General features: G+C 53.1%; 1 protein-coding gene across 1 annotated transcript in view; it reads left to right on the top strand.

Annotated features, from left to right (window-relative positions):
- LOC118007285 (1,2-dihydroxy-3-keto-5-methylthiopentene dioxygenase) overlaps nucleotides 1-10427 on the top strand; it is an 11149-nt gene extending 722 nt beyond the window's left edge. Inside the window, exons 2-4 of the mRNA XM_035000289.1 lie at nucleotides 3036-3155; nucleotides 8690-8869; nucleotides 9842-10427. Of these exons, the coding sequence (XP_034856180.1) occupies nucleotides 3036-3155; nucleotides 8690-8869; nucleotides 9842-10039 (498 nt within the window). The 3' untranslated portion in view covers nucleotides 10040-10427. The remainder of the gene's footprint in view (nucleotides 1-3035; nucleotides 3156-8689; nucleotides 8870-9841) is intronic.
- The last annotated feature ends 4730 nt before the right edge of the window (nucleotides 10428-15157 follow it).

Genomic DNA, 15157 nt, shown 5'->3' with positions numbered 1-15157 from the left:
GGGGCCGGGTGGTCCCTCCGCCTGGGAGCGGTGCGCATGCTCAGTAGGGGTCCAGGCGGTCGGCGTCCGGGGCGTGCGGCGCTTGCCCGGCTTTAGGCGTGCCGGGCGCCGTGCGCATGCTCAGCATTGTGGTCGGCGGCCTGGCCTCCCTGCGCGTGCTCTGCAGACGGGCGGGGCCGGGAATGGGCGCCCGAGGTGGCCTCGGGGCCGGGGTGTTTGGTCTGACGCGGTGCGCCGGGAGGACGCGGGTGGGTTCGCGCCGGGCACATCATTGGTGGACTGTGCGGGGCGAGAGCGGGCGGGAGGCCTTGGAGGCCGTCCCCAGGCCCCTGTGCGGTGCCCGTGGTGCGCCGGCCTCCCCCGCAGGCGGCGGGGGCGCTCTCCGCGCGAGGTGCGCGCAGCGGTGCGGCCTGAGGGTCTCCTGGCGTGGGGCCGCCCTCACCCCCGCCGGCTGCCGGGCCCCGCTGCCCGACCCGCCGCCATGTCCGCTCCCAAGGCGCTCGCTGCCTCGGGGGCCGGGGTGGAGTGAGCGCCGGTGTGCGCGGAGCCGCGCCTCCCCCCGAGACAGGCTCAGAGGAGGTGCCAGCCCAGCAGCTCTTTAGACCTCGTCCGGTCTCTCAGAGGAGAAGCGAGACGGTTTCCATGGCACCTCCGGTTGCGTAGTGTTAGCTTTTTTTTTAAGATTTCCCCCCGTTTTTGAGTAGTCTCCACAGCCAGCGTGGGGCTCGAACTCACCGCACGCTCTGCCGACTGAACCAGCCGGGCGCCCCTGGCGTTAACTTGCTCGATAAACCTGCCACCGCGGCCCCGGGGGCTCAGGTCATGGTCCCGGGGTCCTGGGATCGAGCCCCGCCTCGGGCTCCCTGCTCACTGGGGGTCCGCTTCTCCCTCTCCCGCTGCCCCTGCTTGTGCTCTCTCCCTCTCTCTTTCGAATAAAGTCTTCTAAAAAAAGAAAGCAAGCTGCCAGTTATTTCACCAGCAAAAATGGGTTTCTTTAGGAATAGCAGAGAATTGCAATGCAGTATAAGCAAACCACAGCAAAAACCATAGGCAAGTCCCCCTAATAAATGAACAGTCTTTCTTTAAAAAATGGGGGGTGGAATGGGTGGGCTGTTACAACAAGTCCGCTGGACTAGTGGGGTCTCCTTAGCTGGGCTGCTGCTGGGCAGACGAACCCTTCCTTGCTCCTGCTGTGGTAAAGTGGCATCCACCTGCCAGGTGGGGCTTTTCCTGTTGGGTCTGCCCTTGACCCACAGCGCTGGGCGCAAGGGCTACCCTGCTGGTCCCCTGGCTCCGTTGTAAACAGGGTTCCTTTTCGTTCACGGTGGGCGGAAATGAAGCCAGGGCTAGCCTTCTTGCCATTAAGAGGACTTCTCTACTAAACACTTAGATTTGGGGCCTATGTTAATTTTTACAGATTACTTATCTTTTCCTAGCCCAAGATTTAACACTTAACCTACTGGAAAGTAGCGTCTTTGAGGCAATCAAATGGTATATAATGTCTATTATGACAGGGAAATAAATTTTGTTTTATCATAAAATCAATTTATCTGCAATCTAAACTATTAGAAAAGTCAAGTTACTGTACTTTGGGGATTTCATTCTGCTTTTTACAGTTTAAGAGCAAGAATGAGATACTGGTCAACTTGTGAATGTATCCAAAGGATAAAATACCACATTTTAAAAGGCATCTTTAGTTATTCCATGGGGTCAGACCCAGTTCCTCCTACTTTCTAGTTCTGCTCTGGATAAGTCAAAGGGCTATCAAAATTAAATTATGTTTAGGGGTGCCCGGCTGGCCCAGTCGGTAGAGCATCCAACTCTTGGTCTCAGGGTCATGAGTTCATGCCCTATGTTGGGCATGGAGTATATTTAAATAAGTAAATAATGTTTATTCTGTGGTTTTCGTGTCCTGTGTATTTTTATATACTTCCTTCGTAATAACTGTTCTTGGTCAGTGGGAACAAATGGAGCATTTTTTCATATCTGGTATCAGTGACATAGCAGAGTGATAAAAAGCTCTGTCTCAGACACATAATTTGAAGTTAGATTGTTTTAGTGTGGAGCAGTACTGTGCATATCATGAGGTGGATTTGATAATTTTGGGAGTCATCTTTGTAGAACTTAACGTGTTGATGACCAGTATTTTAAGATATTCTGGAGTTTGCTGTTCAGTAGTTGTGATAAAATGTGCATTTTATCGCAACATAGTGCAAGGTATGCTAAATTCGTTGCCAATAGTTTGAAGTAGGAGTGCAGATAACTCTGGCTGGGGCCCTAGGGGAGTGCTTCATGACAAACGTGTTAGAATGGGACCTTGAAGAAGAGATAGGGTTGTGATAAATGAAAATAATGAAGGAGATTTCTAGGTGTAGGAAGCTGTCAGGAGCAAGGATGTGGGGATGTGAGGCATCTTTTGGAGAGTAGCAAATAATCCTATTTGGTTTAGAATGTAGATTTTTTTTAAAAAAACAGGTGATAGGGACAGAGGAGTAGAAAAGGCAGATGGGGCCACATGATGGAAGGCCTCTTATACCAGTTTAATGAATTTGGGTTTTATTTGTAGGCTTCCAGAGCATCAGTCATTTCAGCCAAGGGAAACAGCTGACCAAAGAGATGCCATAGAGGGATCAGTTAGACTGCAGAGGATTGGTGCTGGAGGAACAGGACTGGGGAGGAGGTGGGGTTGGTGACCTTGGACGGGGTTGGTGACCTTGGACAGGCTTGGCCATGGATGTTTCACCTGGGCTCCTAGCAGTGGGACTAGAATGGGGATGTAGAATCCCCCAGGAAGAACTGCTGGGGAGAAGGGAGGCAAGAATTAAGTACAACTGCACTCTCCTTAGCTATAATGGAGAATTGGGAAACCCTCCAGAGAAATAGGGAAAAGAGGGGAAGGAAGGTTAGTTTGCAATTGACAGAGGACTGGATGATAAATTTGGAGTGCAATCATATTGGAGATCCAGAGAGAGAACACTTCTTTGTTTCCTTGCATTCCTGTGACCTCCTTTTTGTTGTTGTTTAAACTTTAATAGTTGGATGCTGACAAGTACGAGAATGATCCAGAATTAGAAAAGATCCGAAAAGAGAGAAACTATTCCTGGATGGACATAATAACCATATGCAAGGATAAACTACCAAATTATGAAGAAAAGGTAAGGTAACTCTAAATTCTTTGAAGAGGGGAATCGTTATATTCACTCTTATTAAACACAAGCTTCTTTGTTTTCTCTCTTTTTTTTTTTTAAGATTTAATTATTTATTTGAGAGAGCATGCAAGTGGGGGGAGGAAGGGCAGAGGGCAAGGAACAGAGAATCCCAAGCCGACTCCCTACTGAGCAGGAAGCCAGACATGGGGCTCCATCTCACGACCCTGAGATCACAACCTGAGCTGAAATCAAGAATTGGACATTAAACTGACTGAGCCATCCTTTTTCTAATTTCTTAACATGGTTGCTGAGGTCATGGACTTGCAGCCTTCTTTTTTAACGTAGGTATTTAGTGCTGTAAATTTCCCCTAAGTACTGCTTTTGTGGCATCACACAAATTTTAAATGATTTTCATTTTCATCAGAATACCTCCAAATTAATTTTTTTGATTTCTTCTTTGACCCATGTGGGTTTTTTGATACGTGTTAGTTTCTAATTATATGGGGACTTTTCCGGAGACTTTTCTTTTATTGCCTTCCAATTTAATTCCACTGTAATCAGAGAATATATTTTGTAAGACTTGAGTCCTTGTAAATATATTGAGATGGTTTTAATGGGTCACAATATAGTTTATCTTCATGAATGCACCATGTGAGTCTGAGAAGAATGTGTATTCTGCTGTTGTTGGTTGACTCATTCTATGAATTGGTGGTGCTATTCAACAACTGTTCCTTTCTGATTTTCTGCAAGCTGAACTTGTTGTTTATTGATGGGTGGTGTTGAAATCTCCAACTAAAATAGTGGATTCATGTGTTCTTCTCATTCTGTTAGTTTTGCCTTGTGTATTTTGATATTTGTTGTTAGGCGCATCCATGTTCAGGATTGTCATGTCCTCTTAGAGATTTGACTGTTTTGTCATTACATGACATCCATCTTTATCCCTGGTGATTTTCCTTGTTCTGAAGTCTGTGTTGTCTGAAATTAATATAGCTCCCTGAGCTGTCTTTTGATTACTGTTAACATGGTGTATCTTTCTCCAAGTTTGCTTTTAACCTATTTGTGTCTTTATTTTAAAGTGGGATTCTCGGGGCGCCTAGGTAGCTCAATCGGTTAATCGTCTGCCTTCAGCTCAGGTCATGATCCCAGGGTCCTGGGATCGAGCCCCGCATTGGTCCCCCTGCTCACTGGGGAGCCTGCTTCTCCCTCTCCCTCTTCCTGCTGCTCTCCCTGCTTGTGCTCTCTTTCTCTCTGTCAAATAAATAAATAAAATCTTTAAATTCTGTCTCCAGTACTTACTAGCTATGTAACCTTGGGCTTCAGTTTCCGAAATGTGTGTCACATCCCTGTCTGGTTCTCATGCTTGCTTTGTCTCTGGAGACGGATTTTTTCTTAACTTTTAACATGCCCTGTTATTTTTGGCTAAAGCCAGAGTGTAGTGTCTGTTAAGAGGAACCAAGGCAAGACGGCCTTTAGTGTGAGGGTTTGTGTTACCTGGGTGGGAGTCCTGTTTGCTGTTGCTGGTGCCAGGGGTTTGGTTTCTTCTAGTTTCCTTGTTTTTCTTCTCCCCTGAGGTCTTTGTTTCTCCAAGCACTCTTCCTCACATAGATTCTGTGTCTCATGGTTCTTCCAAAGCTTTAAGTCACTATCATTCTTCTGAAGCCTTGTCACGCGGTAAGCTGTTGGGGAGGAAAAGTGCTTTGTGATTTCACGATTCAGTCTAGTTTTTAGTGGGCTTAGTTCTTCTGTTGTGGCCTTTTCATTCTCCCTTTAGGCTGGAGGGGGCTGGAGGTGGCCTTCTTGCAAGTCAGATAAGGCTCTGGTACAGTTGTTTCCCTGGGAGTACTGACTGGCCTTTGGTATGCAGGATGTTCTCTGAGTTTTCAAAAATGGCTACTTTTCCCCTCCCATTGCCTGCACCGTGAAAGGCTATTTCTGGGATCTTCATCAAGAGAACCTGGTGGGGTTTCTAGATATAAAAGCCACAGACCTGTGGGGCTCCCTTAATACTGGGCTCCCAGGAGTTTTTCACTTTCGAGCTGGTGCACACTCAGCCTGCTGCAGTTTGCCAGGATGACCACTTGTGTGTTGTACCAGTTTACCTGCTCCAGGAGGCTCTGCGTCCACCTCTGTCTCAGAGCTAAGGGGAGCATTTTATCCTGTGACCTCAGTCCTCTGATGGATCTAGGGAAAGTCACCCAGACTGTTCTTCCATCAGCTTGGATGTCTTCTGTGTGTGTTTCGGAGAAAGGAAACAGGCAGGTATACCAACAAACTGAACTAAGAACAAAAGCAGCATGAGAACACGGACCCTGCAAACATACACACATGGTGTCATTGCTGTCAAATTATTCTTGCCGGTCAGAGCATGAGTGTTACAGTACCTTACAAGATGAAGTCATTTCTCACCAAATGCCCTAATGGGTCATGAATTCTCTCAGATTTAAATGGTGTGCTTTTCCATGAATTTTAAATTACTCATCTTCTTAGCAGCGCTTTTGTCTTTTTTTTTTTTAGTTTAGTTTTTATTCTTTATTTTTTTAATGCACACAGGCGCACACGCATAAGAGAAAGAGAATGGGGAGGGGCAGAGGGAGAGGGAGAGAGAGAATCTTAAGCAGGCTCCTCAGTAAGTGCAGAACCCTGTGCGGGGCTCGATCTCACAACCCAGGATCATGACCTGAGCCGAAATCAAGAGTTGGACGTTCAACTGAGTGAGCCACCCAGGCGCCCCAGCAGTGCTTTGTCTTATTACATCGAAGGGGCTCAGATGCTGTTAATGTTAGTAATTATATTCTCCCCATCATCCTAGTCCTGCAGAACAGCTTCTCTCCTGGAGGAAAACTCCCTTGCTGATACAGGCTTATCTCTCGTTTCTCTGAAACAAACCTTTACTTTCTAATGTGTTATGTTTGTGTTAGGTGTCCTCATGATTAGATTCAAGTGATGCATTTTTGGCAGGAATCCTACACAGAAGGTGTTGTGTCTGCTCGGTGCATCCCATTGGGAGGCATGTGGTGTCAGAAGACCCTTCCTGGCTGATGGGAAACTTGGTTAAGTTCGTGTTCATTGGGTTCTTCATTGTGAAGTTACCATTTCCCCCTCATAACTAATAAGAAATTTGTGAAGAGTTACTTTGAGTCTGTGAACACTGTTTCTTCTCAAACTTTCACTCAGTGTTTGCAGTAAGTCTTGATGGTTCCTGCCTGAATCAGTCACCGCCATCAGGGTGGTAGAAATGGTGACCTTCTAACTATCCTCTAGTATTGAATTGGCCTCCGTCTGTAAGGAAAAGCTGCCTGTTCCTTCTGTTTACATCAGTGTGGGCTCACAGAGTCTTACTTGAATCATGGCAGGCATGGATTACAGGCCAGTGAGTAATTTTGATGTTCGGATTGCCCCAGACTTAGCACATAGGAGTGTTTCTAACTGGTTCCTGTCCTTTTGGCAGATCCCCATCATTTTCCTGAGCACCTCTTTACTTGCTGGATCCACTTGTGCCAGGCACCTCCAGTTCCCCTGATCTCGCCCTGGAATCAGCCCCTCTTCCTGGTACCTGTCACTGGTACTTGGAAACCCAGACGGGAGTCCTCATTGCTACTCAGGGGTCATTGCCCCAGGTCCTTGCAGCAGATGGGGCAGTGAATTCTGTGTCTGTGAGAGAGAGAAATCGTTGGTTTGAGCTGATGCCTCTCATTCTGGTCAACTCCATAGGACTTTTTCTCAACCTCCCTCATTCAGGGCTTGCCCCTCTCTTATCCCACTGTGAGGACCCCAGCCCCCAATCGTGTCCACATACTTACTCGTTTCCCTCAGCACACACAGTAGTTTCGGCCTGGCTGCTACACCCGTCCGTTGCAGAGGGCAGTCCTGCTGAGTGGGGCGTGAGGCCGGTTTGCAGGTCTTTCTCTCAGACTGAGGACAGGGTGAAGTGATATGGTCACAAATTACTCAGGTCAGTATGGTTTAAGTTTTCCTTCCCATGCTTCTCTTATCCTATTTGTGATTACGTAAAACACAACAAAGTTCTAAAATCTCAACTTTGCCAGAAGGGTCATCCCCTCTCCCCCCCTTTACTGCACTGTTCCCACCGTCTGCCCATCGACAGTGGTTGTCTTAGCGTCTTGTTATGACGGTGCTCGTAGACCTCAGTATTCTGCCACTCTCTGGTGTTTGGGCATCTGAGTTCTTTCCAGTGTTTTACACTACAGCAGAGAGTAAGCTTGTGCAAATTTATATTTATGTAGTCGGAGGCGAATCTTCAGGGTCGGTTCTGGGAAGGGGATTGCTTGGTGCGTGCCTGATGCGAATGCAGTTGGCTGGATCGTTCCCCTCCTGGGGGCTGTGACACTTGCGTCCCCACAGCCTGCCAGCATTCAAGATGGGTGTTAATGTGCTGCTCTTACTGTACGTAGCCATTTTCCAAATATTTATGGATTTTCCAGAAATGTGTAAACATTAAATAAGGAAAGCTGCAGACACACCTGCATGGGGGACAGAGAGCTGGGGAGATACCAACAGTGCGAGTAGAGACAGTTCGATGATGGCATCTTGGTAAGGGTACAGGGGTGGTTACTGTAAAATTCTTTCAACTATTCTCCGTATTTGAATATTTTTATTATCAATTTTAGGGGGATGAGGACTTTTTGAAAGACATAAAAGATTTGAACACGTGGAAGGTGTTTGTTTATGGAAACAGTGACTGCCTTCCTCACGTGTACACGTGGCTCCTGACCTGGTGTGGTGTGGTGTGGTGTGGTGGGGTGGGGGGGGGGGGGGGGGGGGGTGTGTGTGTGTGCGTGTGTGTGTGTGTGTGTGTGTGTGTCAGGCACGTGACGACTGCGCGCGCATCTGAAGCACGTGATGACCGCGCGTGTGTTTGAGGCACGTGACGACTGCGTGCGCACGTAAGGCGTGTGACAACTGTGTATGTGCGTAAGGTGTATGATGACCGCGCATGCGTTTGAGGCGCGTGACAACTGCGCGTGCGTAAGGCGTGTGATGACTGCGCGCGTAAGGCATGTGACAACTGCGTGCGCGCGTGGGACGACCGCGCATGCGTGGCACGTGACGACTGCGTGTGCACGTAAGGCGTGTGATGACCGTGTGCGTGTGAGGAATGTGACAACTGCGCACACAAGTGTAGGGCGCGTGCGAGGCCCGAGACGGCCGCGCGCGAGGCCCGTGAGACTGCCGCGCGCGGCGGGTGCGAGCAGGAGCCCGGATGTGCGTGGGAGCCTCGACTGCGCCGCTGAGCCGCGTGAGGGGGGGCGAGCGCCCGGCCTGGGGCTGCGCGTTCCGTCGAGGGTCGCGGGGGCAGCACCAGCGCCCGGAGTTGGTGCGCGTGGGGCGCTGAGGGGGTCGCGGCACACGGACGCGCTGCGCCGCTGCTGGTCTGATGACGGGCCTCCCACACTGCCCGAGCTCCCGCTGCGACGCGGCGCCCCCTCCGCGCTGCCCCGCCCGGCGTCGCGCGCTCGGGCTGCCGCGGACCCGCGCGGACGTGCGCGCCCGGTCCGAGTCGCCGCTTCCGCCGTCCGCAGAGGAAGGCGTTCTACGCGGAGCACCTGCACCTGGACGACGAGGTCCGCTACGTCCTGGACGGCAGCGGGTACTTCGACGTGCGCGATGAGGACGACAGGTGGATCCGCGTCTTCATGGAGAGGGGGGACCTGATCGCTCTTCCCGCGGGCATCTACCACCGCTTCACGCTGGATGAGAAGGTGCGGCGGCTGCCGAGTTGCCGGGAGGGGCCGGGAGGGGCCGGGAGGGGCCGGCGGGAGCCGTCCCGTCGGGCGCCCCCGACCGCGCCCGCTGCGCCCGCCCCGGAGGGCGTCGCCCGTGCCGGGCGTGCGGGCGGTGCGGCTCCTCCTGTCGCCTCTGGCGCCGGGATCCGGAAGCGCGTGCCTTCGTCGCTTGTCACGTGTGAGCGCGCAGAGGACGGGTGCCTACGAGCGAGACGGGGTTGAAAGCTCTGCTCCTTTCCATTTATTTGTAAGATTTTATTTATCTGACAGAGGGGCAGAGACAGCGGGAGAGGGAACACGAGCGGGGGGAGCGGGAGCGGGAGAAGCAGGCCCCCCGCGGAGCAGGGAGCCCGACGCGGGGCTCGATCCCGGGACCCTGGGATCAGGACCTGAGCCGAAGGCAGACGCTCAACGCCGGAGCCACCCGGGCGCCCCATCAACATCCATTTTTTAAAAGATTTTATTTATTTATTTGGGAGAGATTGAGACCATGAGCAAGGGCGTAGGGATGAGGTTGGGGTGGGGGAGGGGCAGAGGCAGAGGGCGAAGCAGGCCCCCCGCGGAGCAGGGAGCCCGACGCGGGGCTCCATCCCCGGACCCTGGGACCGTGACCCGAGCGCAAGGCAGACGCTCAACGCCGGAGCCACCCGGGCGCCCCTCGTTTTCACTTCCGAGGGGCCTCCCTGGTGTCCAGCAGCCTGAGGGCCCCGCTGAGCGCGGGGAAGGGCGCGGAGGCCGCAGCCGGGAGCGGGGCGGGCGGCGGGCCGGCGGGTCCGTGCTCGTCCGCGCGGACGGCGGGGGACAGAGAGCGGCCTTCAGCGGCGAACCCCCGCGGCAGAGGCGCGGCTGTGTGCGCTGAGCGCTTCTGCCCCCGCCGCGACAGCCGCGGCCTGCGGGGCGCCGCCTCTCGGAGGCGGGCTTAACGGGCGGCGTGTCTGTGTTTTCTAGAACTACGTGAAGGCCATGCGGCTGTTCGTGGGAGATCCCGTGTGGACGGCGTACAACCGGCCCGCCGACCAGTTCGAGGCTCGGGGGCGGTACGTGGCGTTTTTGGCGCAGACAGCCGAGCGGCGCTCGGCTCCCACGGCGCCTCGCCCTTGGGAATGTGCGGAGTCGCCGCACAGCCCGTCCTCCTCCTCCTCTTAGGCCGTAGACGCGGGGCGAGGTGCGCTTTCTTGGCACGGTGATTCGATCGCTGTGTTCAGTGAAAGGAGCTTGTTACAGAAGGGATTTTTACGTGGAAGCAACTCCGGGACTGTGGACAAACCACGTTCGTTTTACCTAGTTCAAGATCAGCCCGAATGGGAGTCCCCTCCCCAGTTGTTTAAGCGCGGGGCTGCTCCATCCGGACCACAAGCAGACGTCTGCCCCTGCGGTGCCTGCCTGGTAAGAAGGCGTCGCAGGAGACAACAGGACCGGCCAGACAGAAGACACTCTTCTCCCAGAACCGGGTGGGGAGTGCTGTTAGTGGGGGCGATGCTCGGAGTTCTCATGCCACTTTCTCGCTCAGAATAAAGTAGCTGCCTTAATTTTACACTCTTGGCTTGCAGGCCTCGTTCATCACGGTCGTGGTGGTTCGCACACGTACGTAATGAATTTATATTTCACCTGCATTGGTGTTTGTTCACGGAGATTCCTAAGTTGATTTCCCTGTTAACTCTCCTACAACCAAGTTTTTGAATTTAATGGGAAAATTAATACATTATTTTTTTCCTCAACAATTATGAGGTACAGTTTTGCCTAATTTGTTACAATAATAGAAAAACCCCAAATCAATTCCATGTTTTGAAGAGCAGATTGTTTTAAGGATTTTTTAAACTGGATTAAAAACCTTCATGTTAAAATTCCTTTCATTGCCTCCACGTGGGCCTTGGGTACGGATGTCCGAGGCACGGAGGAAACTCGTCTTAGACGATTCAGTAAACTGAGTTTTAGGATTGGAACGCACGTGGGTCGCAGGAGGATGGTAAGGGGCGACACGGGCTGTGTCCGCCTCTGACGGGGAAGTCGGGGAGGCTCTTCCTGAGGGCGGCGCTCCTGCGTGGTCGAGTCGCTCATCCAAGGTGAATGTGGGAGAGGATGGATCCTTCGCACAGTCACCACCTGTAGGGCTCTGAGACCAGAATCTTCCCAGGGAGCACAAATGTTCGTCTTCCCAGTAGAACAGTTCTTGCTTTGCTGTCAAGTTTGTGTGGTTATCACTTTAGAGAGAGAGAGATGCCTGCTTGCTGAACAAGGTAGCTCTCCATGGGTGTTGCTTTGCAAATGTGTCGTTTTTAAATTTTTATTTTTTAAAGCTTAATTTATTTGAGAGAGAGACAGTATGGGGTTGGGGGTAGAGGGAGAGAGAGAATCTCAAGGAGGCTCCCTGTTGAGCGCGAACTGGATGTGGGGATTGATCTCACGACCCTGAGATCATGATCAGAGCTGAAACCAAGAGTCGGTTGCTCAACGGACCGTGCCCCCAGGCACCCCAAATGTGTCCTCTTTTTAAAGGTGCGGAGCACTTCCTGCCTTGGTGTTACGTGGCTGGGACACTGATTGGTCAGTGTGCACGCATAACATGCCTGCCTGTAGCTTCACGCTGCTCTGTGTGCTGGCGTCGTAAGAAAGCTCCGTGTTTTCCTTATTCCGACATAGGCTAAAGGCCGCTGCGAACAGGGCCAGTGAGGTCTTGGGCCAATCCTTGTTGTTCCTGATGAAGAGGCAGGCACGAATAATCCAGGAACTTGTCAGCCTTGGGTCTGGATCCACATTCACCCTTTCACCCCAAGATACTCTCCCTGTTTGGAATCTGGTCTGTAAGGTTCCCGGGTGCCTGCTTTTTCACTCAGGGGTCGCCCTTGTCCACGGCTCCTGAGTCAACGGGGTCCTCTCCTCCCTCTGGTCTTCATGCCCCTCCTGCCACCATCTCGGTCCCCGACTGTGCAGGGATGAAGAGGGAGCTGGAGAGGGAGGAGGGACCCCACCGCCTCTGAGAAGCCAGATGCTTCAGTGATTGTTGCTAATTAAACCAGGTGGAGCTTTGCATGTATTTTGTTATTTCTGCCCTTCAAATAAAAGAGTTCCCAACTATCAACTTACTATTCTGAACTAAAAATTCTAATTGCTTTTTTTTTTTTTTAAAGATTTTATTTATTTATTTGACAGACACAGCGAGAGAACGAACACAAGCAGGGGGAGTGGGAGAGGGAGAAGCAGGCTTCCCGCGGAGCAGGGAGCCCGACATGGGGCTTGATCCCAGGATCCTGGGATCATGACCTGAGCTGAAGGCAGACGCTTAACGACTGAGCCACCCAGACGTCCCCTAATTGACTTTTTTAATGATGTTTTTTTTTGTTGGTTTTTTTTTAAGGGAGGGAGAGAATCTTAAGCAGGTTCCCACGCCTAGCACAGAGCCTGGCACAGGGCTTGATCTCGCAACCTTGAGCTCATGACCTGAGCTGAAATCAAGAGTCAAATGCTCACCAGACTGAGTCCCCCAGGCGCCTCAGGCCTAGCTGAGTGCTCACAGAAGTGCGGGAAGCATGGCAGGTGCATCCGAAGTGTTGCTGGAGTAACACGGGGAAGAGCCCGAGTGGCACTGGCTGCTTCTCAGCGGATCTCACGACGTTTCTCCTACCTCATCCTGCCTCCACGACAGGCCACGTATCCTGAGCCTTGGTTAAGAAAATAGGCTACCGGATTTAATTCTTACTTCAAAATAGCGCTTTAAAATATGAAAACATTTGGGGCGCCTGGGTGGCTCAGTTGGTTAAGCGTCTGCCTTCGGCTCAGGTCATGATCCCAGGGTCCTGGGATTGAGCCCATGTCGGGCTGCCTGCTCAGCGGGGAGTCTGCTTCTCCCTCTGCCCCTCCCCCTTCTGGTGATCTCTCTCTCAAATAAATAAAATAAAATCATAAAAAAGATTACACGCAGACTTTGGAGGCTGCAGTTCCTGAGCAGAATGGATGGCCCCTGGTACCCACTGTGTTCTGTGCCCCTCAGGAGCCGCCTCGACTGCGGCTGGGGCTTACCAACCCGGTTTCTCTCAGTTCTGGAGGCTGGCTGTCCGAGGTCAGGGTTCTTGCAGAAAGGCTGCCTGCTCGCCACGTCCTCACATGGCAGAGGGGGAGATGGCTCTGGAACTGCCCTCTTCCGCAGACACTAATCCCATCGCGGGCACCGCCCTCACGGCCTCCCCTAACCCCAGTCACCCCCAGAGGCTTGCCTCCTAACGCCATCCCCTGGGGTCTAGGCCTTCACCATGTGAATTTGGGGGATATGTTCAACCCACCACACATGGGCAGCAGAAGCTGAAAAGCTTCCCTTTGGAAATTTGGAATTTAAGATCTTTCTGTTGGTGAGAACACCAGCCTCCGCCTCCAGGCTGCCCAGCAGGCCTCCCCTACCTGTGAACAGCCCTCCCTGAACAAGAGCTTCCACCTGGCTGCTGGAGAGGATGATTCATGTTCTTAATTAGACACCGGAGCAGTGTCGTTACCTTGACTTGCCAGGCTGACGAAATTGCGGGGAAAATCTCCAGTTTGAAAAATGTCCAAGTGTGTATTGTGCACACGCATGCGCGCGCACACGCACGCACACACACGCATGCCCGTACCCAGCTCTGGATAAGGATGCTGGAAACCTCCAGCTGTCTGTCCTGTCCGTCTGCTTGGCTGGGCCCTGAGGAGGGAAAGGCGGCTTGTGAGGGTGGAGGAGCTGGGTCAGGGGGCTGGGGGGACAGGGTGCGCCTGGCGGGGGAGGAGGGGTCCCTGGAGCGTCTGCGCTCATCGGCCCGCAGCCAGGCCCCGCTCAGTTGGAAAGAAGCTGGGGCTGGCGTCCCTGGGAGTAGGAGCCCTTTTCTGAATTTCTATGTATTCTGGTCTGTTTTCTGCTTTAGGAGGTTAGTTTTCAAAGCCTCCTCTTGAAGGCAGTGGGGCCAGGGCACTGGAAGCGATCCAGGCTGAGAATGACACCCAGGCCAGTGGGGCTGGGGCTGGCTTGTCGCTGCGGCTGGGCCCTGGGGCCTGTGTGCACAGTGACGTCGCCCAGGGATGTTGGTCTTGTTCTGCACTGCAGAGCGCTTCTCCAAGAGACCCTCCAACAAGGCCCCTGTCTTTCTGCTTCCTTTGTCATTATAGTTCAGTGTCTTTTCCACGTTAAACATGCTTGTATTTTACACAGGCTGTTCCCCCAAATCCCCGGGCCCCCTTGGTCACCTTCCACCTAAAACCCAAGTGGGATCTGATACGTGATACAACAGCCTGGCACCGGACAAATCAGTGAGATCGATGTGATTTGCTTTCGTGTCTGAGTATTTCCCGGCTGCACATGGTTAATTAATCGTGGTGGCTCTGGGGAGACAGGCCCTGGTGGCGCCTGACGCTGTAGATTGCCCTTACAGCACACGGCGGGGTGTCCAAGGACAGGAGACGACAGTGGCAGAGCCAGGGACGGAGGTGCGCCCTCTGGCGGCGCGTCCTGCTGCCCGGGGCCGGGCCTTCCGGCCGCGGTCGCGCATCTTGACATCAGTGCCGGGGGCTCTGAGCTGCCCGGGGCCTCCCCGCGCCCACAGCGCCCCGGAATCCTGTGAGAGGTGCCTCCATTTCCACACACGCACTTCCCCGGGGGCGCAGAGGACAGAAAGGGAGCCCTGCTGCCCCCACAGGTGGTGGGCGTCCCGTTGGGTGAGCGTGCAGATGCTGGACCCTTCCACGAGGCCACGGGGCCCGGTTCTGCTACCCGCATGGCTGTGTGGCCTTGGGAAAGTTCCTCAGATTCTCTGTGCCTCAGGTTTGTCTCCTGGAAAGGGAGGAGGGCCGAGGGCAGGGTCTCCCGAGGAGCTCAGGGCGTGGCGGCCATGGCGGGTTGTTGCCGCTGAGCAGGTGCAGTGAGCGCAACAGCGATCAGCAAAAATTCATGTCAGCCGGGACCTTGTTTGGAAATAGGATCTTCGTGGCTGTGGTCGGGTAAGGCTCTCGGTGAGATCCTCCTGGGTTAGGGCGGGCCCTGACTCCCGGACCGGTGACCCCGTAAGACAGGGAGGGACCCCAGCAGGAGGCAGGTGTGTGAAGGTGGAGGTTGTCACAACACCCCCCCCCCCGACACGAACGGGCCTGCGGACACCTGACCCCCGAACCATGAGAGGACAGGCCAGTGTCGTCTTCAGTCCCCCGTCTGGTGATTTTTCTGCAGCAGCTTCAGGAAACCGGCACAGTCTCCTGTTTTCCCACGAGAGTCGTGAAGGTCAGTAAGGTCACCGGCAGGGGCAGGAAACTCCA

This window comes from Mirounga leonina, unplaced genomic scaffold (genome assembly GCF_011800145.1).
Source record: "Mirounga leonina isolate KUSES-001 unplaced genomic scaffold, KU_Mleo_1.0 Mir_117, whole genome shotgun sequence".
Taxonomy (NCBI): domain Eukaryota; kingdom Metazoa; phylum Chordata; class Mammalia; order Carnivora; family Phocidae; genus Mirounga; species Mirounga leonina.
This window is presented reverse-complemented; position numbering and strand designations above follow the sequence as displayed.